The sequence below is a fragment of the Myxine glutinosa genome, chromosome 3 (assembly GCF_964187855.1).
Source record: "Myxine glutinosa chromosome 3, kmMyxGlut1.1, whole genome shotgun sequence".
In the NCBI taxonomy this organism is placed as follows: domain Eukaryota; kingdom Metazoa; phylum Chordata; class Myxini; order Myxiniformes; family Myxinidae; genus Myxine; species Myxine glutinosa.
The window spans coordinates 175,058,792-175,078,137 of NC_136263.1; the positions used below are offsets into that span (position 1 = coordinate 175,058,792).

General features: G+C 47.2%; 1 protein-coding gene across 4 annotated transcripts in view; it reads right to left on the bottom strand.

Annotated features, from left to right (window-relative positions):
• The window catches only part of LOC137423045 (uncharacterized), a 60,649-nt gene that overhangs the window by 26,553 nt on the left and 14,750 nt on the right, over positions 1–19,346 (bottom strand). For 3 of the 4 annotated variants that reach the window (XM_078774754.1, XM_078774755.1, XM_078774756.1), the window contains 2 exons: positions 2,367–2,534; positions 243–538 (listed from right to left, as the gene is read on the bottom strand). In XM_078774754.1, the coding sequence (XP_078630880.1) occupies positions 243–538; positions 2,367–2,534 (464 nt within the window). Of the gene's footprint in view, positions 1–242; positions 539–2,366; positions 2,535–3,847; positions 5,150–19,346 lie in introns of those variants that run through there. The other variant, XM_068109819.2, reaches the window with a different exon arrangement.

The window sequence follows — 19,346 nt, forward strand, 5'->3', positions numbered from 1 at the left end:
CAGCCTGTCATCCTTCCGAGGTCGGCTAATTGAGTACCAGTTCACTGGTAATTCCCTGTTTGTCGTTAAAGGCGGCAAAACGGGTTGGCGTCAGGAAGGGCATCCGGCCGTAAAACATTGCTTCAAAAAGGGGACCGAAAAACAACAACAACCACGGTTCCCGAAAAAGGCCAACCCCCGCTTTGCGGGGAAAAATGGCCTCTAAAGGTGGTTATTTATATATATATATATATGACACTCACCTTTCCGTCGGAGGCAGTGTTGATACGGTAATGATACACGCGGCCCTCATATCGCAACGATATGGACAGCTGCCCAGGGCTGCTCTCACTCTCCCTCACTAGAAATGATCCGTTAATACCACTGCTGAGCAAGTATTCAGCAGCGTTGCGCGAGATGGGTCCATGAAACCAGGGATGCTTCTCGAGACTGCTAACAGGGCTGATGTAGTTGCTCGGTACCCAACCTTGCCCGTTGCGAGAGTGTACTTCGCACCACTCACGGTTTATGTTGTAGCGGATCACCCGCAGTTTCTCTCCTGAAAGTGGCAACAAAATGTGCATTTTATACACAAAGAGCACAGCTGTATATTTATATGTAACAATAGTCATCCTCAAGATCAGACTCTCATTTTCTAAATGATAATTACAAGAGCATGGATGAAGATTTTCATGTAATCATAGTGTCTTTATGGTAACAGCAAACAAGACTGTCATACAGGCATTTTTGTGGAATATAATCTCCTTTTGTTTGCAATAAGTTATATAACAGAATACTGGACCTGAAGTTCTGCATTCTTAAGGGGCAGGAACCAAACTGGCCTTCATATTTATTTGGCACTCGGAATAAATTTCGGGTATTTCTGAATTTCGAAAGCGTAAAGCACAAACAACTACTGCAACTATTCCTCCTTTTGTAATTATGACTACTACTACGACTACTACTACACCCCATCTTCCTCATACTCCTACACCTATTATTATTAATACTACTACTACTACTACTACTACTACTACTACTACTCCTCCTCCTCCTCCTCCTCCTCCTCCTCATGCCACTACTACAACTACTACTACTGCTATTGCTATTCCTCCACCACCTACTACTACTCCCCACCTTATATTCCACCTACGATTCCCTGTTACTCTAACTCCAACTGCTCCTACTACTACTCATACTCCTCCCCCTCTTCATACAACTACTACTACTACTCATAGTAATACGACTCCTACTCCCCCTCTGCTTCCACCTCCACCTCCTACACCTCCTTATAATACTCATCTCCTTCTACCCCCTCCTATTCCTGCCACAGCTACTCCAACTCCAACTGCTACTCGTACTACTACTCCTCCTCCTCCCCTCCTCCTACTACTAACTACGACTGCTCCTGCTCCTCCTATGACTACTGTTACTCCTCCTCCTCCTCATACTGCTACTCCTCCTCATACTGCTCCTCCTCCTCAGACTGCTACTCCTCCATATACTACTACTCCTCCTCATCCTACTGTTGCTACTACGGCTCCTACTGTGACTAATACTCCCCCTCCTCCCACTGCTGCTACTCCTTCTAATGATGCTAAACTCCTCCCAATCGTGCTACTCCTCCCACTGATACTCCAACTACTACTACTATACCCCTCCACAACTCCTCCCCATACTGCCACTCCACCTCTTCCTACTGTTCCTCCTGTTCCAACTACTACTACCATTCCTACAACTACTCCTACTAATCTTCCTAATATGACTACTGCTACCCTTCCTACTCCTGCTCCTACCCCTTTTCCTACTGCCATTGCTTCTGCTACTCCTTTTCCACTTCCTACTGCTACTCTTCTTGCTACTGCTACTACTACTCTTCTTCCTACTGCTACTACTACTACTACTCCTCTTCCTACTGCTACTACTACTCCTCTTCCTACTACTACTACTACTCCTCCTCTGCTTGCTACTGCTACTCCACTTCCTACTGCTACTCCACTTCCTACTGCTATTACTACTCTTCTTCCTACTACTACTACTACTCCTCTTCCTACTGCTACTACTACTCCTCTTCCTACTGCTACTACTACTTCTCTTCCTGCTGCTACTACTACTCCTCCTCCTCCTCTTCCTACTGCTACTACTACTGCTCTGCTTCCTACTGCTCCTCCCACTATTTTAAGGTTTTCAAGGTAATATATTTAACAAAGTTTGTGACTGACGCTACTAAGATTGTCAAGATAACAACATCTGTAAATTGTCAATTTAATGCATTCGAATTAACCAATTACAATTGCACAAGTTAAGCGGTAGTTTCTGCAGAACCGGTCAGAACTATTGATCAGCATGCGGTGTCACAGAAAAAGGAATGAGAACGTACAACCAACCTCTGGTGATGCTGAGGGTATTGTCTCCACTGGCGACAAAGTCGTACAAAGCTACGAAAACGTTCGGGTCACTCTCCTCTGGTCCTGGCAGCAGGGCTTCCTTCCAACGCTCTCCATCTCTTAGAACTCCGACAACACCATCAGGCACGAGTGGGCGATGCAATCCATCTAGGGAATGCGAGAAGAGGGGGATAATGAAGAGGTGCTTTTCATCTCTGCAATCACATGTTCAACTTTTACTCAACAAATTTGTTGCAATGACTTTGGCTTGTATATGTGCGAGAGCTGTTGTAGTTGTGGTCATTAAAAGGGCCTGCATTACAATGTCTGTTCACGTTAGCTCCGATAAGCTTCCCAAAGGTTGGCCATTGTAAACGAAACATTTTCAGAATAAAAAGACACAGAAATCTAACAGATCATATATTTTCCTCCATTTATCATTTTCAGAAAAATTGGGGTGGAAACAATTCGCATTTTCAAAAAGCATTATACATTTTGTCATGCTTCTTCCCCCATTCAAGTCTCCGGAAAGTTTCGGGTTGTCCGTCTGTACATCCGTCTGGCCGTCCGTACGGGCTAAACCTCGTTTTTCTCAGCAACCACATGTCCGATTGAGACGAAACTTTAAGGGTAGGAGTGACACCCACGCAAAATGTTTTTATGATAATTGTGATGCCATAGGTCACACGGTTTGGCAGCCATATTGGATTGAAGGAAAATATTAAATAATTATATCTCTGAAACCGCTCACCCTTTCGATGCGAAATTTTATAAATATCATCTAACAGCACTGTTGCATATAGTTTGAAAACGACGACGTCGTAGGTCACGTGGTTTGGCAGCCATCTTGGATAGAAAAACGAACCTTATCCGATCAACATGAAACTTCACAAACATGATTCCCTTCCCATACATATGCAGAGTGTACATTTTTTAAGCTAATATGGGATGTGGTATGGCAGCCATATTAGCTTGAAAGCTGATATTTAAAAATAAATCCCTTCTCTGAAACTGCTTCACCGATCGATGTGAAACCTGTCATGGCTGGTGAAAATGTGATACTTGAGAACAGCTGAAGGGATTTAGATCAAACTTGTTTATTTTTAGGACAGTGAACGAAGGCATCTACGCGATGGCATCTACCCGTTGTGGGACTATGTGGAGGCATGTTGGCGACAGTGACTGTTCCCCTTTTGTGAATGTTTCTTGTACCATACCATAAACTTTTACACAGAAATGTACACACACTTTTTAGAGTTAAAACATTATTTTTGTTTCTCAGTCAACCACTCTCCAGTGAAAATTTTCTTCGTCACCAAATATCAGCACCCATTGTCTATTCGAGAGTGAAACTATGAAATCAAAAAGAAAAAGGCGAAGGATCAACAAAACTGGTATGACACGTCTAAGATGTTACAAACGTCACTCACCCTCCCCCCCAAATTGACCCCATCTGCTCCCCCATTCCACACCCAGCTCACCCTCAGCTCCACAGCTGCCAGATGACGATGACGAGCCTTTGGTGATGGAACAGCCCACAAGTTCCCGACAAATCCACATTCCTCACCCGACTCCTTTTGTCTTTTTATAAACACACAAACTCAAAAGTAACCCTCAGAGACACGAATCCGCTACCTTTCCACCCATCACCTTATCATTCATTCACGTACTCATTGAACCATTAGCTTGACACTGAAATCTGTTTTCTCCTTTACTCATCCACCACTGTGCTGTATAGTAAACGGACACTCGTCACGAAACCCCAACAGATTCCAACTGCATCCTCTTCTCTGTGTCATTTTACCTATTACCACTCTGCTTCCCCTTTTTTATTCCCCCCACGCACTCTTGTCCTTGCTCACTTCTGTCCTACTGCACTCCCTTTCCATAGTCTTCCCTTGCTTCTCATCCCATTCAACAACTCAGCCAAATTAAGCAACGGTACACGACAATGAGCTTCATGAACGCTCAAGGCTGCTCCTTTTGCACATGAATGTGATTGTAGTCAAAGAAAGCTTCAGTAAGAGTGCGAATTGTCCAAGCTTTCTCAGTTACAGGCGCAAGGTTAGAATCCGTCTTGCAGCATCCAGTAAAGTGCAAACCAAGAAAAGTGCACAACATTTATAGTGCACACGCACTTTCATGAACAACTTCATGCCCAATTTGCAAACAAAGGGCAACCTTTAATTTCCAAATACATCTCGGCCTATAGTAAACTGGGAAAACAAAATCAGCCCTGGAACTAGTCGATGACATCCAAAACCTCACCGGATAAACCCTTTACAATCCATTTAATCCCCCTATAACCAGTCAATCCCTATCCCCTAAAACTTCTCGCTGTTCTTTCATCATCATCACCTTCTCCCTCCTCTCCCCCACACGAGACATACCTCCAGCTTTAACAGAAACCATTGCTCCAAAACAAGAGTGCCATCAACCAAAGCAAGCAAAACCTGTCGCCCTTTCCTTCCTCATTCCATTACCCAACGCTCGCACTGTCGCTATCTCTCTCCAGGCCGAGCTGCACAACATTCCTCATGAAAGCGGAGCCAAGGCCGGTAAGGCAAAGCACAACATCAGGAGGCCAGCAATGAAATGGCTTCTGCCGTCCAGCTCGTCCTCACTCTAACTCTCCCATTTGATGCATCCCAGGAATAATCGGCATGGCCTTGTCGCTCCAAAGTCGGATGCTCTTCGCACTGTGGGATGAAGGAGGCTTAATGTACAATGGCCAGCCCTCGGAAAATGGACGTCCTGTGCCTTTATACACCTCCCCCTTTCACAAATTCTAAATCCTTCACCCTCCCTCAAACTACATCCACCGACTGCACACTCTTACCCTCGGCCCAACTTTTTCCTTTCGAAGCATTCCCAAAATTATTCTTTCTCTCTCATTCCTTAATGACGCTACTCTCAATCTACTTTGCATCTCATTTCCGGTTATTCTAGCCATACCCTCAAGCACTGCACCCCCAACTTTTTCTCCCAAACTCCAGACTCTTCCCCTATCCTTTTGCCAGCCCAGATGGAACGAGAAGTTCATTGGTCCATTTATTTTCCAAAATAAACAATCTGCACATGACGCAGTAAGGCAAGGAAACCAGAGCCCTCCCCTCCCTCCTTCCCCAAGAACACTCCAACTCACATTCTGGGAATTCTGCAGCCATCACAAGAACATTCACCACCACCCCTGCCACAGCATGTATTATGTAATGTAAGAATAGGTTGGTTTGAATTTGTGAAGGATTATCCTTTCTCAAAAACCTGGCTCGTTTTTTTTTTTCATCTTACTTTGGGGCCATCACAAGAACATTCCAAGAGCCTTGAATTTTGAAGAAGAACAGCACAGAACAGAAAGAACAATGTGGCAAAGTGGAAAAGTGGAAAACACACCAAAAGAAGAGTAGATGGACACTTCGAGGAAGAATGGCTGAGGAAAAGAATAAGAGCAAGTGGAGACGGATGAAGACACAAAGGGTGAACCATGCTGGACACAAGGGGTGAACCAAGCTGGACACAAGGGGTGACCAAGCTGGACACAAGGGGTGAACCAAGCTGGACACAAGGGGTGAACCAAGCTGGACACAAGGGGTGAACCAAGCTGGACACAATCTCAAACACAGAAAGAAGGGGATTGTAAGAAGACAAAGCGAAAGCCGGGGATGAAACAGCAATGAAACAAAATTTAGAAAGGTGGGTGGAGTGAATGGGGAGAAAACACAACAACCTGAAAAGAAAGGGTTGGGCTTGGAGATAATTAATGAGGGTAGAAAGGATCATGGGATAGATGGGAGATGACCTGAAGAGGGGAACGACCATATTGAGGCCTTGGGTGGAAGAATGAGATTGAACATTGTGACAAGGTTGGTTCCATAGGTGAGATAAAAGTGGAACAAGTGTGTGGAGGTCATGATAACAAGGGGGGTATGGGTGGGGAGATGCAAGTAGCTACAATATTTGACTTACGAGTTACAGGCAAAAGTACCCATCCCCAGTGATGGGAAAACCAAGCAAAAGTACTAGTTCCCAGTGCCAGGAAAAACAAACCAAAAGTACCCTTCCCAGTGCAGGTAAAACCAAGCAAAAGTACCCATTCCCAGTGCCAGGAAAAACAAACCAAAAGTACCCATTCCCAGTGCCAGGAAAAACAAACCAAAAGTACCCATTCCCAGTGACGGGAAAACCAAGCAAAAGTACCCATTCCCAGTGCCAGGAAAAACAAACCAAAAGTACCCATTCCCAGTGCCAGGAAAAACAAACCAAAAGTACCCATTCCCAGTGACGGGAAAACCAAGCAAAAGTACCCATTCCCAGTGCCAGGAAAAAAAACCAAAAGTACCCTTCCCAGTGCAGGTAAAACCAAGCAAAAGTACCCATTCCCAGTGATGGGAAAACCAAGCAAAAGTACCAGTTCCCAGTGCCAGGAAAAACAAACCAAAAGTACCCTTCCCAGTGCAGGTAAAACCAAGCAAAAGTACCCATCCCCAGTGACGGGAAAACCAAGCAAAAGTACCAGTTCCCAGTGCCAGGAAAAAAACAAACCAAAAGTACCCAATCCCAGTGCTGGGAAAATCAACCAAAAGTACCCATTCCCAATGCCAGGAAAACCAACCAAATTACCCGTTCCCTGTGCCAGGAAAACCAAGTAAAAGTACCGATTCCCAGTGTCGGAAAAATCAAGCAGAGGTACCCGTCCCGAGTGACGTGAAAAGCAAGCAGAGGGAACCCATTCTCTTGTGAAGGGAAAAGCCAGCAAAAGTACCTGTCCCCAGTGACGGGAACACCGAAGCAGAGGTATCTGTCCCCAGTGATGGGAAAAACAAGCAGAGGTACCCATCCCCAGTGACGAGAAAAGGTTGCAAAAGTACAGTACCTGTCCACAGTGATGGGAAAAGCCAGTAAAAGTATAGTACCGATCTACATTGATAGGAAAAGCTAGCAAAAGTACAGTAGCTGTCCACATTGATGGGAAAAGCTTGCAAAAGTACAGTACATATTCACCACATCCACAGGAAAAGTTAACAAAAGTACAGTACGCATCCACATCGACGGGAAAAGTTGGCAAAAGCACAGTACCTGACCCCAGTGTTGGGAAAAGCTAGCAAAAGTACAGTACCTGACCCCAGTGTTGGGAAAAGCTAGCAAAAGTACAGTACCTGACCCCAGTGTTGGGAAAAGCTAGCAAAAGTACAGTACCTGACCACAGTGATAGGAAAGCCAAAGAAGTACAGTACCTGAACACAGTGATGGGCAAAGTTAGCAAAAGTACAGTACCTGACCACAGTGATGGGAAAAGGTAGCAAAAGTACAGTACCTGTCCACAGTGACAGGAAAAGCCAGCAAAAGTACAGTACCTGTCCACAGTGACAAGAAAAGCCAGCAAAAGTACAGTATCTGGCCACAGTGATGGGAAAAACTAGAAAATTGCAGTACCTGTCCACAGTGATGGGAAAAACTAGAAAATTGCAATACCTGTCCACAGTGATGGGAAAAACTAGAAAATTGCAGTACCTGTCCACGGTGACGGGAAAAGCTAGCAAAATTACAGTACCTGTCCAGTGTCCACAGTGACAAGAAAAGCCAGCAAAAGTACAGTATCTGGCCACAGTGATGCGAAAAACTAGAAAATTGCAGTACCTGTCCACAGTGATGGGAAAAACTAGAAAATTGCAGTACCTGTCCACGGTGACGGGAAAAGCTAGCAAAAGTACAGTACCTGGCTACATTGAAAGGAAAAGCCAGCAAGAGTACAGTACCTGTCCATAGTGATGGAAAAGGCTAGAAAAAGTGCAGTACCTGTCCACAGTGATGGGAAAAGCTGAAAAAAAAAGTACAGTACCTGAACACAATGAAAGGAAAAGTTAGCAAAAGTACAGTATCTGGCCACAGTGATGGGGAAAACCTAGCAAAAGTACAGTACCTGTCCACAGTGATGGAAAAAGCTAGCAAAAGTACAGGACCTGTAGCCCAGGAGCATTAGCCAAAAATGAAGGGCAGCCTAGAAGAAATTTGTAGAAAGCTGATTTTTTGCACAGAGCTCCAGAATGTCATGTGGATACCCACAGTACAAAGTCCCAGGAGTCCCACCTTGTGGCATTTTCAAAATTCAAGATGTCCGCCGGTTAGACGGAAAATGCATAAATTGCGATAACTTCAGCCTAGAACCTCATAAAAGTATACTTTTTATGTCTAAATATTGAAAATGATATCTTGTGGATGCAAGGCGGGGTGTGGAAAACGATGCACTTGCTACAAGTCTGGTCTGGAGTGTACCCTCTTGTGTACTGTTTGTAATGGCCATAATTGCAAAAACTCTCGGGACATTGATTTAGAGGGTGATAACAGTGTTTAAGTCAGGAATAAGAAAAGTGACATTCAGTTAACACGGTACTGTCCAAAACACTAGAATCAGGTTGGGATGACTGGGATCAAAGAGTTGGTCTGCTTTTGTGTCGTATTGTAATTAAATGTCAAATCCCCATGTGTTGTTTACCTCTTGCAGGCCTTGTGGTCACAATGTGAAACATTTTGCATTAAATAAAATAATAGCAAATTAAACTTATCATGATTTTGATGTTTTTTTGCATTACAGCAGAGGCAATTTTGTCAGCCATCTTGGATTATATCGACATATCATTATTTGAGGTCAATGAAATATATTCTATTAAAATCCTAGTGTGCTAAAACATATATTTAGCCACGAAAAGTACACTTTTATGAGGTTCTAGGCAGAAGTTATCCATATTTATGTATTTTCCATCCAACCGGTGGCCATCTTGAATTTTGAAAATGCCACAAGGTGGGACTCGTGTGACATTATTTGTGGGCATCCACATGGTATTCTGAAGCTCTGTGCAAAAAATCAGCTTTCTACTAATTTCTTCTAGGTCCTAACCTAATGCTCCTGGGCTACTGTCCATAGCAATGGGTAACGCTAGCAAAAGTACAGTACCTGTCCACAGTGAAAGGAAAAGCCAGCAAAAGTACAGTATCTGTGCACAGTAACGGGAAAAACTAGCAAAAGTAGGGTACCTCTCCACAGTGATGGGAAAAGCTGGCAAAAGTACAGTACCTGTCCAGAGTGATGGGAAAAGTCAGCAAAAGTACAGTACCTTCCCCAGTGACGGGAAAAGCCAGCAAAAGTACCAGTCCCCAGTGACGAGAAAACCCAAGCAGAGCTGTCCATCCCCAGTGTCAGTAAGAGCTAGCTAAAGTACCTGTCCCCAGTGATGGGAAAACCAAACAGAAGTACCAGTCCACAGTGACGGGAAAAGCAAGCAAAAGTACAGTACCTTACCACAGTGATGGGAAAAGCGAGACAAAGTACAGCAACTGACCAGAGTGAAAGGAAAACCTGAACACAGTGAAAGGAAAAGTGAGCAAAACTGCAGTACCTGTCCACAGTGACAGGAAAAGTCAGCAGAAGTACAGTGCCTGACCACAGTGACAGGAAAAACTAGCAAAAGTACAATATCTCGCCACAGTGATGGGAAAAGCTAGCAAAACTACAGTATCTGGCCACAGTGAAAGGAACAGCTAGAAAAGTACAGTACCTGAACACAGTAAAAGGAAAAGCGAGCAAAAGTACAGTACCTGTCCACAGTGACGGGAAAACCAAGAAAAAGTACAGTACCTGACCACATCGAAGGGAAAAGCTAGCACAAGTACAGTGCCTGACCACTGTGATGGGAAAAGTGAGCAAAAGTACAGTACCTGACCACATCGAAGGGGAAAGCTAGCACAAGTACAGTGCCTGACCACTGTGATGGGAAAAGTGAGCAAAAGTACAGTACCTGACCACATCGAAGGGAAAAGCTAGCACAAGTACAGTGCCCGACCACAGTGATGGGAAAAGTGAGCAAAAGTACAGTACCTGTCCATAGTGATGGGAAAAACTTGCAAAAGTACAGTACCTGTCTACAGTGACAGGGAAAGCTAGCAAAAGTACAGTACCTGTCCACAGCAACGGGAAAAGCTAGAAAAAGTACAGTACCTGTCCACAGTGATGGGAAAAGCTAGCAAAAGTACAGTACCTGGCCATAGTGAAAGGAAAAGCTAGCAAAAGTACAGTACCTGGCCATAGTGAAAGGAAAAGCTAGCAAAAGTACAGTACCTGGCCATAGTGAAAGGAAAAGCTAGAAAAGTATAGTGCCTGAACCCAGTGACAGGAAATCTAGCAAAAGTACAGTACCTGTCCATAGTGATGGGAAAAGCTAGAAAAAGTGTGGCAGCTGTCCACAGTGAGGGGGAAAGCGAGCAAAAGTACAGTACCTGTCCACAGCGATGGGAAGAGCTAGAAAAAGTACAGTAACCATCCCCAGTGCAAGGAAAACTAAGCAAAAGTATCCGTTCCCAGTGCCGGGAAACCCAAACAAAAGTATCCAATCCCAGTGCCAGGAAAACAATCCAATCCCAGTGCCAGGAAAACCAATTTAAAGTTCCCGTTCCCCGTGCCGGGAAAACCAAGGAAAAGTATCCAATCCCAGTGCCAGGAAAACCAAGGAAAATTACAAATTCCCAGTGCCGGAAAAAAAAAATCAAACAGAGGTACCCGTTCCCTTGTGAAGGGAAAAGCTAGCAAATGTACCTGACACCAGTGACGGGAACACCCAAGCAGAGGTATCTGTCCACAGTGACGGGAAAAGCCAGCAAAAGTACCAGTCCCCAGTGACGGGAACACCCAAGCAGAGGTATCTGTCCACAGTGACGGGAAAAGCCAGCAAAAGTACCAGTCCCCAGTGTCGGGAAAACCTAAGCAGAGCTGTCCATCCCCAGTGTCGGTAAGAGCGAGCTAAAGTACCTGTCCCCAGTGATGGGAAAACCAAACAGAGGGACCAGTCCACAGTGACGGGAAAAGTTAGCAAAACAACAGCATCTGTTCACAGTGATAGGAAAAGCTAGCAAAAGTACAGTACCTGACCATGGTGTTGGGAAAAGCTAGCAAAAGTACAGTACCTGACCATGGTGTTGGGAAAAGCTAGACAAAGTACAGTACCCATCCACATCGATGGGAAAAGTTAGCAAAAGAACAGTACCTTCCCACAGTGATAGGAAAAGCTAGCAAAAGTACAGTACCTGACCATGGTGTTGGGAAAAGCTAGACAAAGTACAGTACCTGACCATGGTGTTGGGAAAAGCTAGACAAAGTACAGTACCTGACCATGGTGTTGGGAAAAGCTAGACAAAGTACAGTACCTGTCCACAGTGACGGGAACAGCCAGCAAAAGTAAAAGTACATTCCCACAGTGATAGGAAAAGCTAGCAAAAGTACAGTACCTGACCATGGTGTTGGGAAAAGCTAGACAAAGTACAGTACCCATCCACATCGATGGGAAAAGTTAGCAAAAGAACAGTACCTTCCCACAGTGATAGGAAAAGCTAGCAAAAGTACAGTACGTGACCATGGTGTTGGGAAAAGCTAGCAAAAGTACAGTACCTGACCATGGTGTTGGGAAAAGCTAGACAAAGTACAGTACTTGACCATGGTGTTGGGAAAAGCTAGACAAAGTACAGTACCTGACCATGGTGTTGGGAAAAGTTAGCAAAAGTACAGTACCTGTCCACAGTGACGGGAACAGCTAGCAAAAGTACAGTACCTGACCATGGTGTTGGGAAAAGCTAGCAAAAGTACAGTACCTGACCATGGTGTTGGGAAAAGCTAGACAAAGTACAGTACTTGACCATGGTGTTGGGAAAAGCTAGACAAAGTACAGTACTTGACCATGGTGTTGGGAAAAGCTAGACAAAGTACAGTACCTGACCATGGTGTTGGGAAAAGCTAGACAAAGTACAGTACTTGACCATGGTGTTGGGAAAAGCTAGACAAAGTACAGTACCTGACCATGGTGTTGGGAAAAGTTAGCAAAAGTACAGTACCTGTCCACAGTGATGGGAACAGCTAGCAAAAGTACAGTACCTGACCATGGTGTTGGGAAAAGCTAGCAAAAGTACAGTACCTGACCATGGTGTTGGGAAAAGCTAGACAAAGTACAGTACTTGACCATGGTGTTGGGAAAAGCTAGACAAAGTACAGTACCGATCCATATTGACAGGAAAAGTTAGCAAAAGAACAGTACCTTCCCACAGTGATAGGAAAAGCCAGCAAAAGTACCTGTCCCCAGTGATGGGAAAACCAAACAGTGTACCAGTCCACAGTGACGGGAAAAGCAAGCAAAAGGACAGTACCTGACCATAGTGACGGGAATAGCTAGACAAAGTACAGTCACGATCCACATCGACGGGAAAAGTTAGCAAAAGTACAGTACCTTCCCACAGTGATGGGAAAAGCCAGCAAAAGTACAGTACCTTACCAAAGTGACGGGAATAGCTAGACAAAGTACAGTACCGATACACATCGACGGGAAAAGCGATCAAAACAACAGTACCTGTCCACAGTGACAGGAAAAGCAAGCAAAAGCACAGTAACTGTCCAGTGACGGGAATAGCTAGCAAAAGTAACAGTACATTACCACAGTGATAGGAAAAGCTAGCAAAAGTACAGTACCTGACCATGGTGTTGGGAAAAGCTAGACAAAGTACAGTACTGATCCACATCGACGGGAAAAGTTTGCAAAAGAACAGTACCTTCCCACAGTGATGGGAAAAGCTATCAAAAGTAGAGTACCTTACTACAGTGATGGGAAAAGCGAGACAAAGTACAGCACCTGTCCACATCAAAGGGAAAAGTTAGCAAAAGTACAGTACCTGACCACATTGACAGGAAAAGCTCGCAAAAGTACAGTGCCTATCCAAATCGATTGGAAAATCCAGCAAAAGTACAGTGCCTATCCAAATCGATTGGAAAATCCAGCAAAAGTACCGTACCTGTCCACATCATTGGAAAAATCATGTAAAAGTACAGTACCTGACAACATCGACGGGAAAATCTTGCAAAAGTACAGTCCCTGACCACATCGACGGGAAAATCTTGCAAAAGTACAGTCCCTGACCACATCGACGGGAAAATCTTGCAAAAGTACAGTCCCTGACCACATCGACGGGAAAAGCTTGCAAAAGTACAGTATCTGTCCACAGTGATGGGAAAAGTCAGAGAAAGTACAGCAACTGACCAGAGTGAAAGGAAAAGCTGAAGAAAAGTACAGTACCTGAACACAGTGAAAGGAAAAGCTATCACTGTGGTACCTTCCCACAGTGACGGGAATAGCTAGCAAAAGTACAGTACCTTACTACAGTGATGGGAAAAGCGAGACAGAGTACAGTTCCCATCCACATCAACGGGAAAAGTTAGTAAAAGTACAGTACCTGACCACATTGACAGAAAAAGCTCGCAAAAGTACAGTGCCTGTCCAAATCGATTGGAAAATCCAGCAAAAGTACCGTACCTGTCCACATCATTGGGAAAAGCAAGTAAAAGTATAGTACCTGACCAAAGTGCTGGGAAAATCTTGCAAAAGTACAGTGCCTGACCACATCGATGGGAAAAGTTAGCAAAAGTACAGTATCTGGCCACAGTGATGGGAAAAGTTAGCAAAAGTACAGTATCTGGCCACAGTGATGGGAAAAGCTAGCAAAAGTACAGTACCTTACTTACCACAGTGACAGGAAAAGCTCGAAAGGTACTGTACCTGAACACATTGACAGGAAAAGCTTGCAAAAGTACAGTACCTGTCTACAGATATGAGAAAAGCTAGCAAAAGTACAGTACCTGTCTACAGTGATGGGAAAAGCTGTCAAAAGTACAGTACCTGTCCACAGTGATGGAAAAAGCTAGCAAAAGTGCAGTACCTGTCCATAGCAACGGGTAACGCTAGCAAAAGTACAGTACCTGTCCACAGCGAAGGGAAAAGCTAGCAAAAGTACAGTACCTGTCCATAGCAATGGGTAACGCTAGCAAAAGTACAGTACCTGTCCACAGCGAAGGGAAAAGCTAGCAAAAGTACAGTACCTGTCTACAGTGATGGGAAAAGCTGGCAAAAGTACAGTACCTGTCCACAGTGATGGAAAAAGCTAGCAAAAGTGCAGTACCTGTCCATAGCAACGGGTAACGCTAGCAAAAGTACAGTACCTGTCCACAGTGATGGAAAAAGCTAGCAAAAGTGCAGTACCTGTCCATAGCGAAGGGAAAAGCTCGCAAAAGTACAGTACCTGTCCATAGCAATGGGTAACGCTAGCAAAAGAACAGTACCTGTCCACAGTCATGGGGAAGATATTAAGTTCATCCATCAATTTAAATTATTTCATGCATTTTAAAAAGGATAATCTTGTTGCAATCCTGGTTTCCCTCAGAGCCAAAGCTCTGAGCTACTTATACCACCCGTCATGGAATGGTGGTGCAATATCAGGGAGAGGAGGATGGATTTATCTAAAAAGAGGGCAAAATATACTGTTTGTCAAAGAAAATTTGGCATCAACATTATTCATGCATGTTCTCTTGTCATTTCAAAAGTGAATGTTGAGTTTTTCAAACACAGCGTGGGAAGTGACCGTCACAAACGGGAGATGGATAAATGCACGGAAAGACACCACGGATCCGCAATATCTAATAGATGACTTCCCTTCCAAGGAACTTCAACGCAGAAAGAGACCATTCGGCCCATCAAGCCAACACAATTGTTGCCAACCTATGATAGTTTTTATATTCATTCTGGCTCGCCGAAGAGCTAGAACACCGAACGACTCAGGATGCAACAGGACAGAAGGAACAGTAGAGAGAAATGGTGGGGGCGGGGGCGGGGCAGGTGGGGGAACACCAACGGCAGAGCTGAAGGACAAAATATAGGGAGACTTGCACAAACGATGCGCTGGGGAGGAATGGGGGTGGCCAGGATGGATACATAAGGAAACTTTCCCTAATCCTCCCCCACTACCCCACTCTACTCTACTCTCTACTCCCTCTCCTACTCTCCCTCTCTCCTACTCTCCCTCTCTCCTACTCTCCCTCTCTCCCTCTCTCCTACTCTCCCTCTCTCCTACTCTCCCTCTCTCCTACTCTCCTCTCCTCTCTCCCTCTCTCCTCGCCTACTCTCCCTCTCCCTCTCTCCTACTCTCCCTCTCTCCTCTCTCCTACTCTCCCTCTCTCCTACTCTCCCTCTCTCCTCCTCTCTCCTACTCTCCTCTCTCCTACTCTCCCTCTCTCCTACTCTCCCTCTCTCCTACTCTCCTCCTCTCTCGCGACTCTCGCGCAACTCTCCCTCTCTCCTACTCTCCCTCTCTCCTACTCTCCCTCTCTCTCCTACTCTCCCTCTCGTCCTAGCTCTCCCTCTCTCCTACTCTCCCTCTCTCCTACTCTCCCTCTCTCCTACTCTCCCTCTCTCCTACTCTCCCTCTCTCCTAGCTCTCCCTCTCTCCTACTCTCCCTCTCTCCTCAGCTCTCCCTCGCCAAGAACAGGCAGAGAGAGCTCAGCGAAGCGAGTAGAAGAGCCGTGTACTCTCCCTCTCTCCTACTCTCCCTCTCCTACTCTCCTCTCTCCTACTCTCCTCTCTCCTACTCTCCTCTCTCCTCTCTCCTCCTCTCTCCCTCTCTCCTACTCTCCCTCTCTCCTACTCTCCCTCTCTCCTACTCTCCCTCTCTCCTACTCTCCCTCTCTCTCCTACTCTCCCTCTCGAGCTACTCTCCCTCTCTCCTACTCTCCCTCTCTCCTACTCTCTCTCCTACTCTCCCTCTCTCCTACTCTCCCTCTCTCCTACTCCCTCTCTCCTAGACTCTCGAGAAGAGCGAACGAGAGACGCTAGAGAAGAGAGAAGCTCGAGCAGCTCTCTCCTACTCTCCCTCTCTCCGACTCTCCTACTCTCCCTCTCTCCTACTCTCCATCTCGCTACTCTCCCTCTCTCCTACCTCCCTCTCCTACTCTCCCTCTCTCCTACTCTCCGCTCTCGCTAAGCTGCGAAGACAGCGAAGCAGAGCTCTCCGATCTCCGACTCTCTCCTCTCTCCTACTCTCCTACTCTCCTCTCTCCTACTCTCCCTCTCTCCTACTCTCCTACTCTCCCTCTCTCCTACTCTCCCTCTCTCCTACTCTCCTCTCTCCTACTCCTCTCTCCTACTCTCCCTCTCTCCTACTCTCCGAGACGTCGAGCAAGCGACTCTCCCTCTCTCCTACTCTCCCTCTCTCCGACTACTCCCTCTCTCCTACTCTCCCTCTCTCCTACCTCCCTCTCCTACTCTCCCTCTCTCCTACTCTCCCTCTCTCTCCCTACTCTCCCTCTCTCCTACGAAAGCGACAGAGAAGAGAGCCGTAGAGCCGAGCTCTCCGACTCTCCCTCTCTCCCTCTCTCAACTCTCCTCTCTCGCTACTGAAGAGCAAGAGCGACACGAGAAGGCTCCTCGCGCAGCTCTCTCCCTCTCTCTCGAACTCTCAACCTCCCTCCTACTCTCCTCTCTCCTACTCTCCCTCTCTCCTACTCTCCCTCTCTCCTACTCTCTCCTACTCTCCCTCTCTCCTCTCTCCCTCTCTCCTACTCTCCACTCTCTCCTCTCTCCTACTCTCCCTCGAGCTCGCCGTCGATCCACTCTCCTCTCTCCTCTCTCCACTCTCCTCTCTCCGACTCGCTCCCTACTCTCCGCTCGCACTCCCTCTCCTACTCTCCCTCTCCTACTCTCCCTCTCTCCTACTCTCCTCTCTCCCTCTCTCCTACTCTCCCTACTCTCCCTCTCTCCTACTCTCCTCTCTCCCTCTCTCTCCTACTCTCCCTCTCCCTCTCTCCTACTCTCCCTCTCTCCTACTCTCCCTCTCTCCCTCTCTCTCCCACTCTCCCTACTCTCCCTCTCTCTCTCCCTCTCTCCTACTCTCCCTCTCTCCTACTCTCCCTCTCTCTCCTACTCTCCCCTCTCTCCTACTCTCCCTCTCTCCTCTCCTCTCTCCTACTCTCCCTCTCCCTCTCTCCCTCTCTCCTACTCTCCCTCTCTCTCCCTCTCTCCTCTCTCCTCTCTCCTACTCTCCCTCTCTCCTACTCTCCCTCTCTCCTACTCTCCTACTCTCCCTCTCTCTCTCCTCTCTCCTCTCTCCTACTCCCTCTCTCTCTCCTACTCTCCTCTCTCCTCTCTCTCTCTCTCTCTCCTCTCTCTCCTACTCTCCCTCTCTCCTACTCTCCCTCTCTCCTACTCTCCCTCTCTCCTCTCTCCTCTCTCCTCTCTCCTACTCTCCCTCTCTCCTACTCTCCCTCTCTCCCTCTCTCCCTCTCTCCTACTCTCCCTCTCTCCTACTCTCCCTCTCTCCTACTCTCCCTCTCTCCTACTCTCCCTCTCTCCCTCTCTCCTACTCTCCCTCTCTCCCTCTCTCCTACTCTCCCTCTCTCCTACTCTCCCTCTCTCCTACTCTCCCTCTCTCCTACTCTCCCTCTCTCCTACTCTCCCTCTCTCCTACTCTCCCTCTCTCCTACTCTCCCTCTCTCCCTCTCTCCCACTCTCCCACTCTCCCACTCTCCCTCTCTCCTACTCTCCCTCTCTCCTACTCTCCTACTCTCCCTCTCTCCTACTCTCCCTCTCTCCTACTCTCCCTCTCTCCTACTCTCCCTCTCTCCTACTCTCCCTCTCTCCTACTCTCCCTCTCTCCTACTCTCCCTCTCTCCCTCTCTCTACTCTCCCTCTCTCCTACTCTCCCTCTCTCCCTCTCTCCTACTCTCCCTCTCTCCTACTCTCCCTCTCTCCTACTCTCTCTCTCCTACTCTCCCTCTCTCCCTCTCTCCTACTCTCTCCCTCTCTCCTACTCTCCTACTCTCCCTCTCTCCTACTCTCCCACTCTCCTACTCTCCCTCTCTCCTACTCTCCCTCTCTCCTACTCTCTCTCCCTCTCCCTCTCTCCCACTCTCCCTCTCTCCCTCTCTCCCACTCTCCTACTCTCCCTCTCTCCTACTCTCCCTCTCTCTCTCCTACTCTCCCTCTCTCTCTCCTACTCTCCCTCACTCTCTCTCCTACTCTCCCTCTCTCCTACTCTCCCTCTCTCCTACTCTCCCTCTCTCCTACTCTCCCTCTCTCCTACTCTCCCTCTCTCCTACTCTCCCTCTCTCCCACTCTCCTACTCTCCCTCTCTCCTACTCTCCCTCTCTCCTTCTCTCCTACTCTCCCTCTCTCCTACTCTCCTACTCTCCCTCTCTCCTACTCTCCCTCTCTCCTACTCTCCCTCTCTCCTACTCTCCCTCTCTCCTACTCTCCCTCTCTCCTACTCTCCCTCTCTCCTACTCTCCCTCTCTCCTACTCTCCCTCTCTCCCTCTCTCCTACTCTCCCTTACTCTCCTACTCTCCTACTCTCCCTCTCTCCTACTCTCCCACTCTCCCTCTCTCCTACTCTCCTACTCTCCCTCTCTCCTACTCTCCCTCTCCCCCTCTCCCACTCTCCCACTCTCCCACTCTCCCACTCTCCCACTCTCCTACTCTCCTACTCTCCCTCTCTCCTACTCTCCCTCTCTCCCTCTCTCCCTCTCTCCTACTCTCCCTCTCTCCTACTCTCCCTCTCTCCTACTCTCCCTCTCTCCTACTCTCCCTCTCTCCTACTCTCCCTCTCTCCTACTCTCCCTATCTCCTACTCTCCCTATCTCCTACTCTCCCTCTCTCCCTCTCTCCTACTCTCCCTCTCTCCTACTCTCCCTCTCTCCTACTCTCCCTCTCTCCTACTCTCCTACTCTCCTACTCTCCCTCTCTCCTACTCTCCCTCTCTCCTTCTCTCCTACTCTCCTACTCTCCCTCTCTCCCTCTCTCCTACTCTCCCTCTCTCCTACTCTCCCTCTCTCCTACTCTCCCTCTCTCCTACTCTCCCTCTCTCCTACTCTCCCTCTCTCCTACTCTCCCTCTCTCCTACTCTCCCTCTCTCCCACTCTCCTACTCTCCCTCTCTCTCTCCTACTCTCCCTCTCTCTCTCCTACTCTCCCTCTCTCCCTCTCTCTCTCCTACTCTCCCACTCTCTCTCCTACTCTCCCTCTCTCCTACTCTCCCTCTCTCCTACTCTCCCTCTCTCCTACTCTCCCTCTCTCCTACTCTCCCTCTCTCCTACTCTCCCTCTCTCCTACTCTCCCTCTCTCCTACTCT